Here is a 22,116-nt window from a genome sequence, read left to right on the forward strand (position 1 = left end):
CAGCTCGGGGGATCCAATCTTGCAACCTTACAGTTAACTAGTCCAATGCTCTAACACCTGATTACATTGCACTCCACGAGGAGCCTGCCTGTTAGCGAATGCAGTAAGCTAAGGTAAGTTGCTAGCTAGCATTAAACTTATCTTATAAAAAACAATCAATCAATGACTGTCATTGCTCCAATGTGTACTTAACCATAAACATCAATGCCTTTCTTAAAATCAATACACAAGTATATATTTTTAAACCTGCATATTTAGCTAAAAGAAATCCAGGTTAGCAGGCAATATTAACCAGGTGAAATTGTGTCATTTCTCTTGCGTTCATTGCACGCAGAGTCAGGGTATATGCAACAGTTTGGGCCGCCTGGCTCTTTGCGAACTAATTTGCCAGAATTTTACGTAATTATGACAACATTGAAGGTTGTGCAATGTAACAGGAATATTTAGACTCATGGATGCCACCCGTTAGATAAAATACGGAACGGAATAAACGTTTTGTTTTCGAGGTGATAGTTTCCGGATTAGTCAAAGCTATATGGTTTAGAGAGAAATAGTCGACGCGTTATAATTCCTGTAATAACTTGCGGCTGAATTTGAAAGGGGTTCCTTCGTTATTTTACCGTTCATGTCTTCCATAGAGAATGTCTTGATCTACTTCAAATAAGGTCTGTGTTTCGTGCAGGCTTAAACCACCTCGGCGTTTTGATACCCGTGTAAATCTCACTAGGATAAGGTAACGTTTGTCAACATATTTTCATAAAGCCACTCTACAATTTTTTTTATCTTCGCTTATATTTAGCCAATATTGATCAGAGTTACCTTGTCCTATGGATATCTACACAGTTATAAAATTGGCACGGTGATGTAAGCCTACACGAAACACAGACCTTATTTTAAGTGAATCTAAAAAATATCCTATGGAATAAATGAAGGAACCGCTTTTCAGATTTTGCTAGAAGGTGTCATGGGAATTATGACTCGCACTTTGGTCGTCAATTCTTACCATGCCCATTATTAAAATAGGATTTCCTGCATATAGAAATTAAAGTTTTTGTTTTCAACATTCATCACAGGTAACTTAAACTCTATTTTTATTCAAACAGTTGAGAGTATTTGTCTCCTAAGCAGACTCTTCAGTATCATTGTCACTTCAGAGCTGTGTGCGTGTGTGTGTATTTATGTATTATATTAAGTTAAAATAAAAGTGTTCATTGTTCATTCAGTATTGTTGCAATTGTCATTATTACAAAAATGTGTGTGTGTGTGTATGATATATATATATATATTTTTTTTTTATTAAAAAGAAAAAAAAAAAAAAAACGGCCGATTAATTGGTATCGGCTTTTTTTGTCCTCCAATAATCGGTATCGGTATTGAAAAATCATAATCGGTCGACCTCTACTCTAGACCCAAACTGCTCAGACCTATATCTATCCTATCCTGCCTTTCTAAGGTCTTCGAAAGCCAAGTTAACAAACAGATCACCGACCATTAAGAATCCCACCGTACCTTCTCCGCTATGCAATATGGTTTCCGAGTTGGTCATGAGTGCACCTCAGCCACGCTCAAGGTCCTAAATGATATCATAACCGCCATCGATAAGAGACAATACTGTGCACCTGTATTCATCGACCTGGCCAAGGCTTTCGACTCTGTCAATCACCACATTCTTATCAGCAGACTCAACAGCCTTGGTTTCTCAAATGACTGCCTCGCCTGGTTCACCAACTACTTCTCAGACAGAGCTCAGTGTGTCAAATCAGAGGGCCTGTTGTCCGGACCTCTGGCAGTCTCTATGGGGGTGCCACAGGGTTCAATCCTCGGGCCGACTCTTTTCTCTGTATACATCAATAATGTCGCTCTTGCTGCTGGTGTGTCTCTGATCCACCTCTACGCAGACGACACCATTCTGTATACTTCTGGCCCTTCTTTTGACACTGTGTTAACTAACCTCCAGACGAGCTTCAATGCCATACAACTCTCCTTCCGTGGCCTCCAACTGCTCTTAAATGCAAGCAAAACTAAATGCATGCTCTTCAACCGATCGCTGCCCACACCTACCTACCCGTCCAGCATCACTACTCTGGACGGTTCTGACTTAGAATATGTGGACAACTACAAATACCTAGGTGTCTGGTTAGACTGTAAACTCTCCTTCCAGACTCACATCAAACATCTCCAATCCAAAGCATCCTTCACTCATGCTGCCAAACATACCCTAGCAAAACTGACTATCCTACCGATCCTTGACTTCGGCGATGTCATTTACAAAATAGCCTCCAACACTCTACTCAGCAAATTGGATGCAGTCTATCACAGTGCCATCCGTTTTGTCACCAAAGCCCCATATACTACCCACCACTATGACCTGTATGCGCTCATTGGCTGGCCCTCGCTTCATATCCGTCGCCAAACCCACTGGCTCCAGGTCATCTATAAGTCGTTGCTAGATAAAGCCCCGCCTTATCTCAGCTCACTGGTCACCATAGCAGCACCCACCCGCAGCACGCGCTCCAGCAGGTATATTTCACTGGTCACCCCCAAAGCCAATTCCTCCTTCGGCCACCTTTCCTTCCAGTTCTCTGCTGCCAATGACTGGAATGAACTGCAAAAATCACTGAAGCTGGAGACTCATATCTCCCTCACTAGCTTTAAGCACCAGCTGTCAGAGCAGCTCACAGATCACTGCACCTGTACATAGCCAATCTGTAAATAGCCCATCCAACTACCTCATCACCATATTGTTATTTATTTTGCTCCTTTGCACCCCAGTATCGCTACTTGCACATCTTCTGCACATCTATCACCCAAGTGTTTAATTTGCCATACTGTAATAATTTCGCCACTATGGCCTTTTTATTGCCTCACCCCCTTATTCTACCTCATTTGCACACACTGTATATAGACTTTCTCTATTGTATTATTGACTGTATGTTTGGTTATACCATGTTTTAACTCTGTGTTGTTGTTTGTGTCGCACTGCTTTGCTTTATCTTGGCCAGGTCGCAGTTGTAAATGAGAACTTGTTCTCAACTAGCCTACCTGGTTAAATAAAGGTTAAATTAAAAATAAATGTAAAAAGAAATTGCGTTGACAACGTCAGAGAAAAATAATGGGCTGTAGAAAGAGTCTCAGATGTCCCTTGATGTAATATCTTGGCTAATTCACAAATCTAGAAATCGGATGTTTATGTTTTTGGCCTGAACTGATCAGAGTTTCAGTCTGGTTTCGCCTGGTTTCACTGCCAGTAGACTGAGAGAAGATAATGTTCTCTGTCTGATCTCTTCCTCCATATCAAATTTCAAACCATGGTAGGTGTGGTTGAGCCGCACAGCAGCCAGTCAGGCCAGATTCCAAAGGGGAGACTGAGCCAATAGGAAACTATGGTTTTCAGCTGGTTAGGTTTATGTTCACACTTAAAGCACGCACACACACTGATATGTTTGGGTGCAAATGAGAATGGGGTAATTATCACTGCCCCTTAGATTTATTTCACCTTTTACTGAAATGTTTTTTAGGTAGTCTCCATTATCAATGTTTCTAACCCTGACATTTATTCTGAATGCAGGTTGCCAGTGTATAAAAATCCCAACGGTTGGATGTCCTAACTCTGGCTGGATTCCAATAGGAATTATATATCACTTTGCAAGCCAGCATAATGTGACTTGAAGGCCTGATGTGGCCTGTAAATCTGTAGGTCCCTAACACCACTGTGTTGTGGTAAAACATGGCAATCAAAGTAAGGCATTATGAAATATGTAACGTATTGTCGTAAACAGTTTATATAATATATATATATAAACTCAGAAAAAAAAGAAATGTCCTCTCACTGTCAACTGCGTTAATTTTCAGCAAAATTAATAGGTGTAAATATTGGTATGAACATAACAAGAATTGAACAAGTTGCACAGACATGTGACTAACAGAAATGGAATAATGTGTCCCTGAACAAAGGGGGGGTCAAAATCAAAAGTAACAGTCAGTATCTGGTGTGGCCACCAGATGCATTAAGTATTGCAGTGCATCTCCTCCTCCCACAGTTCTTGCTGTGAGATGTTACCCCACTCTTCCACCAAGGCACCTGCAAGTTCCCGGACATTTCTGGGGGGAATGGCTCTAGCCCTCACCCTCCGATCCAACAGGTCCCAGACGTGCTCAATGGGATTAAGATCCGGGCTCTTTGCTGGCCATGGCAGAACACTGACATTCCTGTCTTACAGTTAATCATGCACAGAACGAGCAGTATTGCTGGTGGCATTGTCATGCTGGAGGGTCATGTCAGGATGAGCCTGCAGGAAGGGTACCACATGAGGGAGGAGGATGTTTTCCTTGTAACGCACAGCGTTGAGATTGCCTGCAATGACAACAAGCTCAGTCCGATGATGCTGTGACACACCGCACCAGACCATGACGGACCCTCCACCTCCAAATCGATCCCACTCCAGAGTACAGGCCTCGGTGTAACGCTCATTCCTTCAACGATAAACGCGAATCCGACCATCACCCCTGGTGAGACAAAACCACGACTCATCAGTGAAGAGCACTTTTTGCCAGTCCTGTCTGGTCCAGCGACGGTGGGTTTGTACCCATAGGCGAAGTTGTTGCCGGTGATGTCTGGTGAGGACTTGCCTTACAACAGGCCTACAAGCCCTCAGTCCAGCCTCTCTCAACCTATTGCGGACAGTCTGAGCACTAATGGAGGGATTGTGCGTTCCTGGCGTAACTTGGGCAGTTGTTGTTGCCATCCTGTACCTGTCCCGCAGGTTTGATGTTCGGATGTACCGATCCTGTGCAGGTGTTGTTACACATGGTCTGCCACTGCGAGGACGATCAGCTGTCCGTCCTGTCTCCCTGTAGCGCTGTCTTAGGCGTCTCACAGAACGGACATAGCAAGTTATTGCCCTGGCCACATCTGCAGTCCTCATGCTTCCTTGCAGCATGCCTAAGGCACGTTCACGCAGATGAGCAGGGACCCTGGGCATCTTTCTTCTGGTGTTTTCAGAGTCAGTAGAAAGGCATCTTTACTGTCCTAAGTTTTCATAACTGTGACCTTAATTGCCTAAGCTGTTAGTGTCTTAACGACCGTTCCACAGGTGCATGTTCCTGGATTGTTTATGGTTCATTGAACAAGCATGGGAAACAGTGTTTAAACCCTTTACAATGAAGATCTGCGAAGTTCTTTGGATTTTTACGAATTATCTTTGAAAGACAGGGTCCTGAAAAAGGGACGGTTCTTTTTTTGCTGAGTTTATATATACATACACACAGTTGCTACCCGAAATGTTTGACCCAAGTTAAACAATTTAAAGGTGTCACGACTTCCGCCGAGGTCGGTCCCTCTCCTTGTTCGGGCGGCGTTCGACGTCACCGGTTTTCTAGCCATCGCCGATCCACCTTTCATTTTCCATTTGTTTTGTCTTGTTATCCCGCACACCTGGTTTGCATTCCCTCATTACTCGTCGTGCATATAATCCTCCGTTTCCCCCCATGTCTGTGTGTGGAATTGTTATATGAAATATATGTGTACTCCAGGCTGGTTTGCGCCGGGTTATTGTAACCTGTGTGTGTTTAGTTTTCTATGTACCGTGTTCTGTTCGCCTCAATAAAGGGCTCCGTTTGCTACCCATTTCTGCTCTCCTGCGCCTGATTTCCCTGCAGATTTCCCTGCATGTAAACTTCCGACTTCAACTGTATATACACACATACACACAGTACCAGTCAAAAGTTTGGACACACCTACTCATTGCAAGGTTTTTCTTTATTTTAAAAACTTTTTTTTTCTATATTGTAGAATAATAGTGAAGACATCAAAACTATGAAATAACACATATGGAATCATGTAGTAACCAAAAAAGTGTTAAAATATTATTCAAAGTAGCCACCCGTTACCTTGATGACAGCTTTCCACACTCTTGACATTCTCTCAACCAGCTTCACGAGGTAGTCACCTGGAATGCATTTCAATTAACAGGTGTGCCTTAAAAATTCATGTGAGGCAATCAGCTGTGTTGTGACAAGGTAGGGGTAGTATACAGAAGCTATCCCTATTTGGTAAAAGACCAAGTCCATATTATGGCAAGAACAGCTCAAATAAGCAAAGAGAAACGACAGTCCATCATTACTTTAAGACATGAAGGTCAGTCAATGCAGAAAATGTCAAGAACTTTGAACGTTTCTTCAAATGCAGTCACAAAAACCATCAAGCGCTATGACGAAACTGGATCTCATGAGGACAGCCACAGGAAAGGAAGACCCAGAGTTACCTCTGCTGCAGAGGATAAGTTCATTAGAGTTACCAGCCTCAGAAATTGGCAATCAAACTGCACCTCAGATTGCACCTCACAGAATTAGTTACAGACACAAGTTACAGACACATATCAACATCAACTGTTCAGAGGAGTACGTGAATCAGGCCTTCATGGTTGAATTTCTGCAAAGAAACCACTACTAAAGGACACCAATAAGAAGAGACTTGCTTGGGCCAAGAAACACGAACAATGGACATTAGACCGGTGGAAATCTGTCCTTTGGTCTGATTAGTCCAAATTTGAGATTTTTGGTTCCCACGGCCGTGTCTTTGTGAGACGCAGAGTAGGTGAACGGATGATCTCCGCATTATGGGTTCCCACCATGAAGCATGGAGGAGGAGGTGTGATGGTGCTTTGCTGGTGACACTGTCAGTGACATATTTAGAAATCAAGGCACACTTAACCAGCATGGCTAACACAGCATTCTGCAGCGATACGCCATCCCATCCGGTTTGTGCTTAGTGTGACTATCATTTGTTTTTCAACAAGACAATGACTCAAAACACAGGCTGTGTAAGGGTTATTTGACCAAGACGGGGAGTGATGGAGTGCTGCATCAGATGACCTGGCCTCCACAATCACACAACCTCAACCCAATTGAGATGGTTTGGGGTGAGTTGGACTGCAGAGTGAAGGAAAATCAGCCAACAAGTGCTCAGCATATGTGGGAACTCCTTCACGACTGTTGGAAAACTGGTTGAGAGAATGCAAAGCTGTCATTAAGGCAAAGGGTGGCTACTTTGAAAAGTCTAAAATCTAAAATACATTTTTATTTCATTAACACTTTTTTGGTTACTACATGATTCCATATGTGTTATTTCATAGTTTTGATGTCTTCACTATTATTCTACAATGTAGAAAATATAACATTTTCCTACAGTAGAAACTCACTTTGTGAAGTCCACAGGAATGAAAATGAATGAATTCAACAAGCATGTCTCTGTCACTAATAAACACAGTCATGGGTTGTAACTGTACAATTCACTCGAATTGACAAGGCACACTGGGAAATGATATTGGGGGAGTGGCTTAGTGGGGGTGTGACTTTCAAGAAGTGTTGTACCAGTTTAAGTGGTCTATGGTTATATTCATTAAAGTTTTAGCATGTCTGCTGCCAGTTCTAAAGTATTTACAGTATAAGCGCTTACATAAGAGCATGTGGCAATAAAGACCTGTAAATATTTTTGTAAGTGTCCATTACCCAACCTTGTCAAGAGATATGAACCTCTTGGTGTAAGCAAGTGGGGTTCAACGCAATATTAAAAATACTATATGAGGTGTTATTGCATAACACTGAAAGTGTTCATTTCCCAACATCAACAAAGTGTAACAGTGTCAGCACAAAGCACACTGTTAATTTAACACTCAAAAGTGTGGACCAGTATAGACACTGCCCAAGGTTAAATTTAACATGGTCCGTGTTGATTTAACACTGGAGAATTTGCCGTGCAATTTTCTGGATTCAGGTTCACTGAAACATCTTTGTTTAACCATTAACAGTTACAGCTGATTTCAGGATTTGTATATCGAGTCGCTCTACTTAAATATTTGTCATCTGATGTATTTGTTTCAGTCTCTGAATTGTTTAATCAAACGCCAGCTCCTGATATTAGGGCATAAAAAGCTATATCCTGTCCCGAGCTTGTCTCCCCTGTTTTTTCCTGGCTGAACAATGATAGTTTTCGTCCCACATTGCCAAACGTCATAAAAACTGCATCCTCAACTTCATAACTCCTTTGCTAGTTATTCAATCATAGAACTAAGACATTCACTGGAAAGAAACTTGAAAATGATTTGTTTTGTTGAATAGTCATGACTGGTTCAAGCTATTTCTTGTGTCGAAAGACAAAGGTGGCGAGGAATATCATTGCTACTTAACGCGGATCCAAATTCAGTTTTGGGATCCACCGGCATCATTGGAGTAGGGTCAGCTGGATGTTTCTGACAGGTCTTGGAACTGTAAAAACGCGCAGCCTCTCCCCGCTTGGTCTGATGGGATATGTAGTGATTTAGCCAACACAGCCAGATATGTACACAGTCTTGTGTACCCTTAGCCATTTTTAAACTGACTATCATATTTGTTGATTAAATCTGACTTCATTAGTATAATGAGTAATCAAGGAATGTCACAAGTTAATTGACACAAGAAAACTTGAGAGAAAAGCAACTCTATAGAGCGCCAATGGCTACAATGAATGGCGAAATTACTTCCGGACAGAAAAGGTCCACAGAGCTCCTCCTCACTGCTCTATAATACTGTAATAATCTAAAAAACGGTCACCCTCTATTTCACCTTCTCTCTCCCCTACCCTTTCTGTCATAACATCTCAGATATTAGCACCATGTTGGGCGCTAACCTTTGGGCTTCTGAGTGGCGCAGCGGTCTAAGGAACTGCATCTCAGTGCTAGAGGCATCACTACAGACCCTGGTTCAATTCCAGGCTGTATCACAACCGGCTGTGATTGGGAGTCCCATAGGGCGGCGAACAATTGTCCCAGCGTCGTCCGGGTTAGGGTTTGGCCGGGGTACGCCGTCATTGTGAATAAGAATTTGTTCTTAACTGACTTGCCTTGTTAAATAAAGGTTAAATAAAAAAATAAAATATATTATTATGACATGTACTGTACTATGTGATGAGTGACAAGGGGTTATTAATAAGGGGCTTTTTAATGTGGAGAGATAAGTGATAGTTTGGCTTACTCGCTCCTGCCTGCACTGCTGTGTTTTGGGTATAATCACCCGTGTGGAGGAAGAGTGTCCTTGAACCTTGCCTGGCTCCTGGTTGGGTGTGTCTGATATGGAAACATTCCAGGGATTCTTCCAGTGAAAGAGAGGTAGTTGGTAGAGGTTATGGTGACAGGCTTGGCCCTGAAGCTGGCTGCCACTCAACCGGTTTGGAGAACAGAGCAACACCTGAGGCAAGAAGCAACAGGCTCTGTAAACACTTTATGCTGCTGCCCCTCCATAGCACGGAGTTAAACTTATATGGATACAACTGAACTGGGCATGCATAACTAAGTTCAAGCACAATGGTGAGGTTAGCTATACCCTGAGTGAAACTTTTCTATATCTATACAAATACACATAGGTTACCAGACTGTAAGGTCAAGATACTCTATGAGTCAAACCTAAAGATTTTAATTTGATAACCCTGTTGCAGGAGAATGTTCATGCAATGCTTGTTTATACGTGTAGTGTATTTGAAGTTTAAAAAGGCTTCTGAAGTTTGTAATTTCCACTTTGAAACGTCAGACTTGATTTTCCCTTAATGAAAATGTCCATATAATCCACATAATAATTCACATTTCCTGTTACTGCAGGATCATTTTTCAGCTGTAGCAAACTGGCTTAAATTAAGATACTACATTTGTATCTGTTTCCATATAGTTAAACCTTAGTACCAGTCAAAGGTTTGGACACACTTACTCATTCAAGGGTTTTTCTTTATATTTACTATTTTATACATTGTAGAATAATAGTGACGACATCAAAACTATGAAATAACACATATGGAATCATGTCGTAACCAAAAAAAGTGTTAAATTAAGTTGCCACCCTTTGCCTTGATGACAGCTTTGCACACTCTTAGCATTCTCTCAACCAGCTTCATGAGGTAGTCACCTGGAATGCATTGCAATTAACAGGTGTGCCTTGTTAAGCGTTAAAAATTCATGTGAGGCAACCAGCTGTGTTGTGACAAGGTAGGGGTAGTATACAGAAGATAGCCCTATTTGGTAAAAGACCAAGTCCATATTATGGCAAGAACAGCTCAAATAAGCAAAGAGAAACGACAGTCCATCATTACTTTAAGAAGGTAAGTCAATGCAGAACATTTCAAGAACATTTCAAGAACTTCAACAAGCTTCCCACAGTAAGTTGGGTGAATTTTGGCCCATTCCTCCTGACAGAGCTGGTGTAACTGAGTCAGGTTGTAGGCCTCCTTGCTCGCACACGCTTTTTCAGTTCAGCCCACACATTTTCTATAGGATTGAGGTCAGGGCTTTGTGATGGCCACTCCAATACCTTGACTTGTTGTCCTTAAGCCATTTTGCCACAACTTTGAAAGTATGCTTGGGGTCATTGTCCATTTGGAAGACCCATTTGCGACCAAGCTTTAACTTCCTGACTGATGTCTTGAGATGTTGCGTCAATATATCCACATCATTTTCCTTCCTCATGATGCCATTTATTTTGTGAAGTGCACCAGTTCCTCCTGCAGCAAAGCACCCTCACAACATGATGCTGCCACCCCCGTGCTTCACGGTTGGGATGGTGTTCTTCGGCTTGCAAACCTCCCCCTTTTTCCTCCAAACATAACGATGGTCATTATGGCCAAACAGTTTCATCAGACCAGAGGACATTTCTCCAAAAAGTACAATCTTTGTCCCAATGTGCAGTTGCAAACCATAGTCTGGATTTTTTATGGCGGTTTTGGAGCAGTGGCTTCTTCCTTGGTGAGTGTCCTTTCAGGTTATGTTGATATAGGTCTCGTTTTACCGTGGATATAGATACTTTTGTACCTGTTTCCTCCAGCATCTTCACAAGGTCCTTTGCTGTTGTTCTGGGATTGATTTGCACTTTTCGCACCAAAGTACATTTATCTCAGAATGCGTCTCCTTCCTGAGTGGTATGACGGCTGCGTGGTCCCATGGTGTTTATACTTGCGTACTATTGTTTGTACAGATGAACGTGGTACCTTCAGGCGTTTGGAAATTGCTCCCAAGGACGAACCAGACTTGTGGAGGTCTACAATTTTTTTTCTGAGATCTTGGCTGATTTCTTTTTCCCCACCATGTTGTCAAGCAAAGAGGCAGTGAGTTTGAAGGTAGGCCTTGAAATACATCCACAGGTACACCTCCAATTGACTCAAATTATGTCAATTAGCCTATCAGAAGATTCTAAAGTCATGACATAATTTTCTGGAATTTCCCAAGGTGTTTAAAAGCACAGTCAACTTAGTGTATGTAAACTTCTGACCCACTGGAATTGTGATACAGTGAATTATAAGTGAAATAATCTGTCTGTAAACAATTGTTGGAAAAATTACTTGTGTCATGTACAAAGTAGATGTCCTAACCGACTTGCCAAAACTATAGCTTGTTAACAAGACATTTGTGGAGCGGTTGAAAAACTAATTTTAATGACTCCAACCCAAGTGTATGTAAACTTCCGACTTCAACTGTACATGCTTCCATATATATTATTTCATAGTTTTGATGTCTTCACTATTATTTTACAATGTAGAAAATAGTAAAAATAAAGAAAAACCCTTGAATGAGTAGGTGTGTCCAAACGTTTCACTGGTACTGTATATCTGTGTCCAAGTGAACCAGGGCACTAGTGTAGGGGTTATGCTGACTTCAGGCTGTAGAATGTGTATTGGAGAAGGAGAGTTCAACTATGAGTTAATGGTATAGGAGAGAAAACTATAGGGTAATGGTATAGGAGGGTGAGAGTGATAGTAAAGCAGGAGAAACAGTGGGAAAGCAGGGAGAAGCAGATAAAAGAGAATGAGAAAAATAAAGGTGTTAGTTGAGCTATAGATATTGTGCTAGAAGAATGCAGAAACAAACAAGCCCTTCTATTTTACATTCTTATCTCACTATGTTGTATTGCATGCACATGGGCTATATCATTAGGATGTTGGCTGTGAGTCAAGACAACATGTCATTATGAGCTGAATATGCTTATCCTTATCATAGTTAATTAACAACCAGCTCTGAAGGATTGCTGTTAGGAGATTGCCCAACCAAGTCAAAGTATTTTAAGGGCAATTCCACAGCAGCTTAGTCCAAAGATATTTTTAGGTATCACAGAATGTTCTGGCAATTCTCACTTCATTGGGAGGAAGGATGTTTAACATGATTTTTACATTTGTATCACAACCCATTTTTTGAGAAAATCATGATGATAGTGACCATTTTAGGCCCCTTTTAGACCTATACATGCCTCCTGTAAGGCCCTATGATCTATGAACCGTACATGATACAGACAAAACCTTGGTGTCATACTCCTAACAGTGTGCTATAAAATATGTATGGCTATATTCTGAAATAAACATTTTCACATTAAATTTGATTATTAACATCTCAAAAAAAAACTTTTTGATTTAGCTAATTTTTTAGAACAATACAGTCTTAAAACACATCACATTTCCAGAGTGGCTCTCTGCTCCTTCTGAAGAAATTATACATTTTATACATAGAAATTGACATTATAGGTCATTAACCTGTAGGATTGCGCATTTAGCAAATCACCATCTGAGGGAGTTCTCATTCATGTGTAAAATTGTATTTCAGAATGTAGCGATGCTCCATATTTTAGAGCACACTGTTAGGAGGTGTTGTCTGTATAATGTATAGTTCATGGACCATTTGGTCTTACATGAGGCCTGTATGGCTCTAAATAAGGCCTAAAATTGTCACTTTAATCATGATTTTCTCAAAAATGGTTTGTGTTACAAATGTAAAAGCATATTAAACATCCTTCCTCCCAATTAAGTTTCTATGTGAGAACTGACAGATTAATCTGAGATACCAAACATATTTCCAGGCTATGCTAGCATGGAATTGCCCTTAAAATCCCTACTACACTGTACACATCCATCCAGCTGAACCAGCTTCCCCTCTCTGGGGGGAGTAGGATATTACTAAACACAGACATTCTATAGTCACTGATCAGACCCTATTTCAAATTCCTCCATTTTCTTAAGAAAGCCCTTATAAACCCAGACAGACTCATTTATCTAGAGTGAAAAGCACACTTGTATCTGGTTTGTATCACATACAATTTGATCTAAATAAAAATGTGATCCCTTCAAACAAATGTATTTTTGTATAGAATCTGAGACAGCAATCTCCTTTAACTATCTATACATCTGTAATCTAAAACTTGAAGGCAATACATAATGATGGCTCCACCTGGAAGTGTGTCCAGTCCTTCTAGACGGTATTGCCTTATCCACAAAGGCCCTGTGTGTCCATGTGAATACTGATGTAGGTCAGGACAGGAGTATGAACCAGGGCATCAGTGTTACACTGTAACAGCAGAGTTTGGGGTATTGTGACACTGCCTGTGTAGAGTGGGAGGGAGTGTTAGCTTTCTAACAGTCTGACCATTTGACACTGGAGGGACCTCACAGGAATGTGAAGGCATAAGATAAACAATAACAAGGACATATGCAAATAAAATTGAGGTCTGTTTGGTCATACACAAACACACAAACTCGCACACGCACACACAGGCACACACGCACAGCACTCAACACATACAACACAGAACCAAAATGATCAGCAAACCATTTTACTGTGTACAGGCCTGTAACCACTAGTTATTGAGTAATCAACTACATGTATGTACCTTGTGCTCCCAATCTTCATCATCAAGGGCAGCAGTGTGCCAATAAAATGCCAAGCCCAGTCATTATCATCGCTGGGCTGTTAGTGTATCGTGGGAACACAGGCCAGAGACTGAAAGAACCTGTCTAGATCCAAATGGCAATTAAACTGGCTGCTGCCTATATGCAAAAAACAAGTTTGACATAGAAACATTTAGAGTCCGACCGATATATCGGTTCATGATCGCCGATATTGGCCTTTTACCGCTATATCAGTATCGGCCGATAATTCAACAGATATTCAATAAATAGGTTGAAAAAAGAGAATGACATGCTTATCTGAACACTTGCGGCCATTCTCATGATGTGTCATTATTGTCACAATGTATGAAATCAACATTTGAAGCATAGTTATTGGACAATTGCTCTTTTGGATGGAAATGTATAAGAATTCAGTGTGGAAAAATTACAACATTTCATTTCCCCGCAGTCAAACAGTATAATTGACAGATATATCGGTATCTGTAAGTTTTGTCCCCCCCAAAAATCGGAATTGGTATCTGTAGGCTACACCCAATTAAGCACGGACCAACACTGATATCTTTTGGACATCTTTTTTTGGTCCTGTCTCGTCCGGCTCTCTTTTTTTGGTGCGGTCCGGACTGGCCTTGAACCAATCATTGACGTCCATGTTTGGTTCGGATTTGGTCCGGTCTGGACCAGCGTTGATTTGGGCCAAATATAGACATCAATGTTTGGTTCAGATTTGGTATGGTCTGGACCAGCGTTGATTTGTAACTATTTGTATCTATAACTGACGTCTTATCAACTTTCATTCAGAACCGATAATGAACCTAATTTCAACGTCCGGGAAATAAGTATTTTAACCTTTCATTCAGAAGCTAAAATGAACCTAACTTCAACGTCGCAAAAAATCGTATTATAGACGTCTTTTCAACATAATTTTGCTTACTGGGACTAGTGTAGATTTGCAGGGTTTAGAAGGGCTGCAATTATTTTTGCCTCGCCTAGGGCGGCAGAGTGGCCAGGATCGGGCCTGCACAAAGTAATCTAACTTGGGAGTGAGAGAAAGTTCCTGTGTGTACAGCCGTCTACTAACTTGCCTACATTTTCCATAGTCATGCAAGCAGAAGATTAGAAGATAAGTGATTATCTTAGTCCCTCAGGGCAACAAAGCTGACTGAAATTTGTTTTGACACATCACTTTAAATCCCAAAATCTTTATAGGGGGAAAGTAACATTCACGTTAGAGTGCTGTGGTTTTTCCTTAGTGTGAAGAAAGTAAGAAACCTAGAATTCTGTCTTTCAACCTCACCTCTTCCAGATACAATAGCACACATAGGTGTGGTGTGGTTAGGAACAAGCTGGATCAGTCCTCCCTTCACAATGTACCTGACAATCACTAGTGATTAATGGATATGTTCTATGTGATTCAGTGAGAAAGGAAACTGAATCCCTGAATAACGCTAAGTCTATGGCTGTACGCCCTGAAGCGTCTTGATCTTGGAATGAATTAATGCTTCATTTCATTCTTAAAATATGTTGAATGCAAGCCTGAACAACATAGGCATGTCACAACACAAAGTGAGATGACAATAACCTAGAACAACTTAAACAAAGACAATATGCTAATAACTCCTCAGACGCTCAGTATGCCTCTTCAAGTGGCTAAAAAGATATCCTCGGTCAGACAAAATCTACACATTAACACACACACATGTACTCACACACTCAGTCACACACACTTTGACATGACCCAAGTATGCCGTGATGATTATTTGACAAAACAATACTGAACAGCAATAAGCCAGTTAATGTGCAGCCAGCAAATTGAGATGAAAGCCAGGTGATAACAACACCACACATGAATAAAGTTTTTTTTCTCTTTTCTGACAACAGCTATCATCATGGCATCTCTGGTCTGATCAAAAAGAGCTGCCGCCTCTGACCACAGCAAAGGCTTCTTGGTAACAGGGTGGCATGCCGCACCCTAACCTGGCCCCACGCATAGCGTTGCATAAGACTAGGGACAACGCTGATGAACAAAGTTCAGCTGTAATACTGTTAGTGTTCTCTATTCATAAAACCAACTGTATCGAAAAGGCCAAACTTTAGTCAAAGGTGTGTGTGTGATTGGCTCATTGTTCTGGTAAAGGCATGTTAAAAGCTCCAAAGCCACCACTAGGTCAAACTAGGCCAAGCTTAAGTGCTCAATACAATGACCGCACCATTAGGTAATTACCATAGTTCCATAAAAGTTATTTGAGAAACAGCTGTGAACAGGGTCAAGGGTCATAAACGGTCAATAAACCTGACTCCAGAAATAAAGGTCCAGGCAGGCAAATATATTCCAGGACTGCTGTGTGTGTGTGTTAGCTCTCAGCATTATTTACAGTGTGCTTGCATGACTACTTGCATGAATAATTGACTTAAGTGCAGTGCTGTACACCCACACTGTGAAAACAAAAGATGTTGATTCAACATGCAATTGTAAGGCAACCAGCTGCCATTGAGAGTTTGCTCAAAAAAATGTTCAAACAAACTTTTTGTTGTGAGTTTCCTCAACATATTTTTTGTTGAGCAAACTCACAATCCTATCGCAGCTGGTTTCCTTACAATTGTATTTTGAATAAAAATAAAATGTGTGCATGTCAGGTCTTGCGTGTGTAAGTGCATATTTGTGTGTGTGCCCTGTGCAGGTGTGTGTGTGTGCATGTGTAATTAGATGCTTTCATGTGCACTAAACAGGTTTGCATGTAGGAAGGTGTATGTGTGTGTGTCTCTTGTGTGAAGAGCAGTACGCAAGTAAATTCGATGTGTGTGCAGGTGTGTATAGTCCCTCTCACCACCACCTCCTCCTCCTCCTCTTCCTCCTCCTCTTCCTCTCCGACACCAGGCTCAGGGCTCTTGATGGAGCTAGACGTCTGGCTGAAGACAGAAGGAGTTTTCCCATCGATACTCTGCAGGAAGCAAAAAAAACAGGCACAGGGTCATTAAGAGTATAGGTTGTAGAATATTACTGGTAGCACTTAATATGTAATTTGTGTTACACATCAAATTTCTAAGAAGGAAAAATACTTGTATTTCTGTGGCACTGGTTTGATGATGAACCTGAAAGTTCAATGAGAAACACTGCTGCAGATTAGAGTGATGACTGGGGCTGCTGAATCAGAGGGGTGTAAGAAGTTGATTTATTATTTCGTTGTAATAAGGTGTGACGGCTGGTTTAAACTTGACTAGGTGTGGCTCCATAACAGGAGTACCCTGTGGGATCCAAGCAAAGACAAGCATTCAGGAAAGCATGCTTCTTTCATCGGTGTGCTTTTCTCAGGCTCAGAGATGCATTTTCAGGCTGGAAGTATAAAGGAGGCTCAAATGTGAAACATACGTTAGTTTGCAATTTTGAAAATTGCGTAAAACTGGCATACTGGCATTTTCCAGACCTACGACAGGTTCGGCAATTTACCTGTCTAACATCAGCGGTCTTGTGCTGAGGTGAGAGAGGTGGAAATATGAGGTGTGTCCTTAAAAACATGCACCAATATGCCAATTTCAATGAGAGCAACCAAAGATATTTAAGACCGACCAAAAGCTGGTCTTAGGGGTAGGCCTGCCTAATGCAATTGGTTATGGCATTGATTTTACCAGCTGAGGCACAAACAGTCTTATGTAGGCCTACATCACCAATGTTTTATGAAAATATCACAAACAGCAAAATAGTCAACAAACATTGTTTTTTATTTATTTATATTGGACATGATTTTTGTCCAGCTTCTCTGAAATGTTTAGACTCATTATGTGCAATGCCCATTCCATGAAAGGTGTCAGTGACTATAGGAAGCTTGTTTAGGAACATCAAGTAATTTAAAAATAATTTATCATTTTGATTTGAAAAAAAACTCTTCCACTTTCCTCTGTTGGACCGAACTGTCAAATCGCGACAATTGTCTGTCCATGGTGCTGAATCCGCTTGTAGGTTATATTGCCTGTTTGTTTGTTTACCTTTCACGTGGCAAAGTCACTACTGGCCATATCGACAGCGATGGTATGCTATAGCTATATATATATATTTGGAAGCAGTAACAGTGAGTGGACAGTCCCCCTTTCTCTTTATATTGGATCTTTTTCCGGGTCCTGTGAAAAGTTTGAATGTGTGTAAAAACCTCCATAGTCTACGTTGTCTTTTAGGCCTAATATTATATGCCCACGGGGGAAAATGATGGTGCCTCTAACTGTATTTAGACATAGCCTATTTAAAACAAGTTGTTGTTACGTTTTATTAGAATTATTCACTGTCTTTCAAGGTCTAATTAATAGTGAATGTAATCTTGCTTATTGACAACATTTGGCATGTCCATGGCTCAGACATTATGCATTTTACAGTAGGCCTATATCAGTGCGAATGATATTCTAACAATATATTTCCATATTAAAGCCATGCAATTAATGTTCAAAAATATGTTAAACATATTTAGCAAATTAGGGATAGGCCTACATTTTGTTATTTTGTGCTATTTAGGCTCTATATTGGAATAACATTCAAATTGGAGTGAATGACAACGCAATACATAAAAGACCATAAATGCACAACTTGAACGAACCACATATTTAGCCATGGAGCACTTTTTGATTGGCCAGTGAGTGGCCAAGCCTCTACAAACCTTCAACTTGTTTATTCATCAAAACCCAGCCGTTTCCCGCCACCACCAGCTACTCGCCCATAATTCTGATTGTGAAAATAGCAAAAATATTTCTGACACACCTCTAGGGCTACCACCAAAGCTTAGATTTACCATTGCATTAGGTTTGTTCAAATGAAGCCCTCAGGGTTATACTGGAGCAAAATGTTGTTCCTTTAGCCAACTGCCAAATCACTATCACAAGCAAGCATGTGGCTTTTTTCTGTACAGTATCAAAGAAAGAATGAATGGTGTAAAGACAATGCACTGGGCAGAGTATGATATACCTGTCATGTCGACCTGCACTGACAAATTGTTCTCTTATTTGCACATGTATGGATTTTCTACTGAGCCCCAAAGATCATCAGTAAGATGATGCCCAAGTGTAAACAGTTCTTTACATTCTTAAAATAAATGATATACAAATATTATAAATGTTAAACTCGTACTCTTTTAGGCATTAACCCCATCACTCTCAATCACACACATCATACAGTGTGTTGTAATAAACTCACCTCTACATGTTGTTGTCGGTAGATGTCCGATTCTTCCAAACTACTCACGCTGACCCTCTGCATACTCTGCAAATATACAGGTGACACCATTTGCTGCATAACCTGAGGGGCCTGGTTGACCAGTACGTACTGCATCTGCTGCTGCGGCATCATCTGCTGCTGCTGCATCATCTGCTGCTGCGGCATCATCTGCTGCTGCGGCATCATCTGCTGCTGTACGGGCATCAGGTAGCGCACGGTCTCGTAGCCATTACCGATACCATACTGTACCGGAGCAGGCGAAACACTCATAGTTCTGTAACCGTCGATGTATTGGCCCGAGGATAGAACTGTGGTGGCCGGGTCCGACGAGAGGTTGACGGTCCTGTATGATGTGGAGGTATTGTGAATAGACATCTTGCTGCGAAGAATTACGCCCAGACAGAAACTTTGAAAACGGTTATTTACCAAGTTTATCCACAAAGTGGCCTTGTTAGACCATGTGTGCTCGCATGCGACCTTTATTATCGAAGACAATCGAATAGCCTACTTCATGAAAAATAGTTGCAGAGTGAAGGCTAAATCAAATAAGTCCAGTCCCTATGAAACGCTGAACTTCCTTGAAAGAGAAAGTGATTTGCATAATAGACTACGCAACTAAAGCGTTGGGGGGCGGCGATCTATGCAAATGACTTGCTGACATAGTGTGCTTCGTTCTCAAATCAGATGGAATATCGCCTACCTTGAATGGGCGGGAAAATGTAATGTGGGAGGCAACCAACATATACAATACAGGGCAGGCCACAGATACACTGTATAAAATTGTAATCTGTATGATAGTTCCAGGTGTTGACCTGTAGGCTACTACAGCCTGCGGAGGTGCGTTCGATTTTTGGAAATCGTGCTTTATATATATATATAGAATGCATAGTCTATTTTGACCTGTGGTACAGTGAGACAATTCTTGTGTGCACATTCTAAAATCAGGTAATTTCCTTCTTACTTGGTTATTCAACTGTCCACCCTTGTGTTCGGTGCTTAAAAATAATGATAAACTGGGTGGTTCGAGCCCTGAATACTGATTGGCTGACAACCACGCTGTTTATTATCTATGCATAGTCACTTCACCCCTATCTACACGTACAAATTACCTAAACTAATCTGTACCCCCGCAGACTGACTCGGTACCAGTACCCCCTGTATAGCCTCGTTATTATGTTATTGTGTTACTTTTTATTATTTTATTTGGTAAATCATTTCTTAACTCTTCTTGAACTGCACTGTTGGTTAAGGGCTTGTAAGTAAGCATTTCACGGTAAGGTTTACACTTGTTGTATTCGGCACATGTGACAAATAAAGTTTGATTTGATATCAGACCGTATAACACGGGTATGACAAAACATTTATTTTTACTGATCTAATTACGTTGGTAACCAGTTTATAATAGCAATAAGGCGCCTCGGGGGTTTGTGATATATGGCCAATATACCACGGCTAAGGGCTGTGTCCAGGCACTCCGCCGTACATAAGAACAGCTCTTAGCCATGGTATATTGACCATATACCACACCCCTCGGGCCTTATTGCTTAAATAGATCACTGATGGATGTATCAAAACCATCAGTGGATATATTTTATTTCGGAAGTATACATACTTGTTTTTTTATACAAAACCAAATCCAATCTGTAACTGAAAATAGTTTACACGTAATTAAACAACCATACAATCAATTGACTAAACAAGCAAAATTATTATAAATATGATTGCAAATACAGTTTTATCGACAGACATTTGACCAAAGTGCACATGACCAGGTAATATGACAGGCTAAAAGATTTGACAGAGACCAAACAGTGTCCCAGCCAGCTGAGTCATACAGCAGTAGAGAATACAACCATGAAAACAGAAATAAATACGATTTACTGTCGTCAAAATATACAATGCCTTCAAAAAGCATTCATACCACTTGACTTCTTCCATATTTTGTTGTGTTACAGCCGGAATTGAAAATAGATTAAAATGTAGATTTTGTGTCACTGGCCTACACACAATACCACATAATATCAAAGGGGAATCATGGTTGACTTTTTTTTTTATTAATTAAAAATTAAAAGCTGAAATGTCTTGAGTCAATAAGTATTCAACCCCTTTGTTATGGCAAGCCTAAATAAGTTCAGGAGAAATGTGCTTAACAAGTCACATAATAAGTTACATGGACTCACTGTGTGCAATAATTGTGTTTAACATGATTTTTGAATGACTGCCTCATCTCTGTACCCCACATATACAACACAGATTCAACCACAAAAACCAGGGAGGTCCAATGCCTCGCAAAGGGCGGCACCTATTGGTAGATGGGTAAAATAAATAATCAGACATTGAATATCCCTTTGAGCACAGTGAAGTTATTAATTACACTTTGGATGGTGTATCAATACACCCAGTGACTACAAAGATGCATGTATCCTTCCTAACTCAGTTGCCGGAGAGGAAGGAAACCGCTCAGGGATTTCACCATGAGGTGATAGGAGAAAACTGAGGATGGATCAACAACATTGGTGTTACTTCACAAAACTAACTTAAATGACAGAGTGAAAAGAAGGACACCTGTACAGAATAAAACAATATTAAAAAACATGCATCCTGTTTGCAATAAGGCACGAATGTACAACAGTTAAAAATGTGGTGAAGAAATGTACTTTATGTCCTGAATACAAAGCGTTATGTTTGGGACAAATCCAATGCAACGTCACTGAGTACCACTCTTCATATTTTCAAGCATGGTGGTCATGTTAGGGGTATGCTTGTCATCAGGAAGGACTAGGGAGTTTTTTGGGGGGATAAAAAGGAACGGAATGGAACTAAGCACAGACAAAATTCTAGAGGAAAACCTGGTTCAGTCTGCTTTCCAACAGACACTCAGAGACCAATTCACCTTTCAGCAGGACAATAACCTAAAATACAAGGCCAAGTATACACTGGAGTTGCTTATCAAGACGACATTGAATGTTCCTGAGTGACCTAGTTACAGTTTTGACTTAATGGGCTTGAAAATCTATGGCAAGACTTGAAAATCGCTGTCTAACAATGATCAATCAACTTGACAGAGCTTGAAGAATTGTTTAAATAATAATGTGCAAATATTGTACAATCCAGGTGTGCAAAGCTCTTAGACTTACCCAGAAGGATGTACAGCTGTAAATCACTGCCAAAGGTGATTCTAACATGTATTGACTCAGGGGTGTGAATACTTAGCCTTAATGACAGCTTTGCACAC

At 40.7% G+C, this 22,116-nt stretch overlaps 2 protein-coding genes across 2 annotated transcripts in view; both read right to left on the reverse strand.

Moving 5' to 3' along the window:
• The window catches only part of LOC120043803 (protein POF1B-like), a 30,223-nt gene extending 16,535 nt beyond the window's left edge, over positions 1-13,688 (reverse strand). Inside the window, exons 1-2 of the mRNA XM_038988401.1 lie at positions 13,669-13,688; positions 9,010-9,244 (exon numbers count right to left, since the gene is read on the reverse strand). Coding sequence (XP_038844329.1) covers positions 9,010-9,244; positions 13,669-13,688 — 255 coding nt within the window. The remainder of the gene's footprint in view (positions 1-9,009; positions 9,245-13,668) is intronic.
• Positions 13,689-13,792: 104 nt separating this feature from the next.
• LOC120043804 (forkhead box protein P2-like) lies at positions 13,793-20,013 on the reverse strand. The gene is made up of 3 exons (XM_038988402.1): positions 18,861-20,013; positions 16,513-16,626; positions 13,793-13,825 (listed from the first exon to the last, which is right to left on the reverse strand). The coding sequence occupies exons 1-3, from the start codon at positions 19,254-19,256 to the stop codon at positions 13,793-13,795; spliced, it is 543 nt and encodes a 180-aa protein (XP_038844330.1). The 5' UTR covers positions 19,257-20,013.
• Between the last annotated feature and the right edge of the window lie 2,103 nt (positions 20,014-22,116).

This window comes from Salvelinus namaycush, chromosome 3 (assembly GCF_016432855.1).
Source record: "Salvelinus namaycush isolate Seneca chromosome 3, SaNama_1.0, whole genome shotgun sequence".
Lineage (NCBI taxonomy): Eukaryota > Metazoa > Chordata > Actinopteri > Salmoniformes > Salmonidae > Salvelinus > Salvelinus namaycush.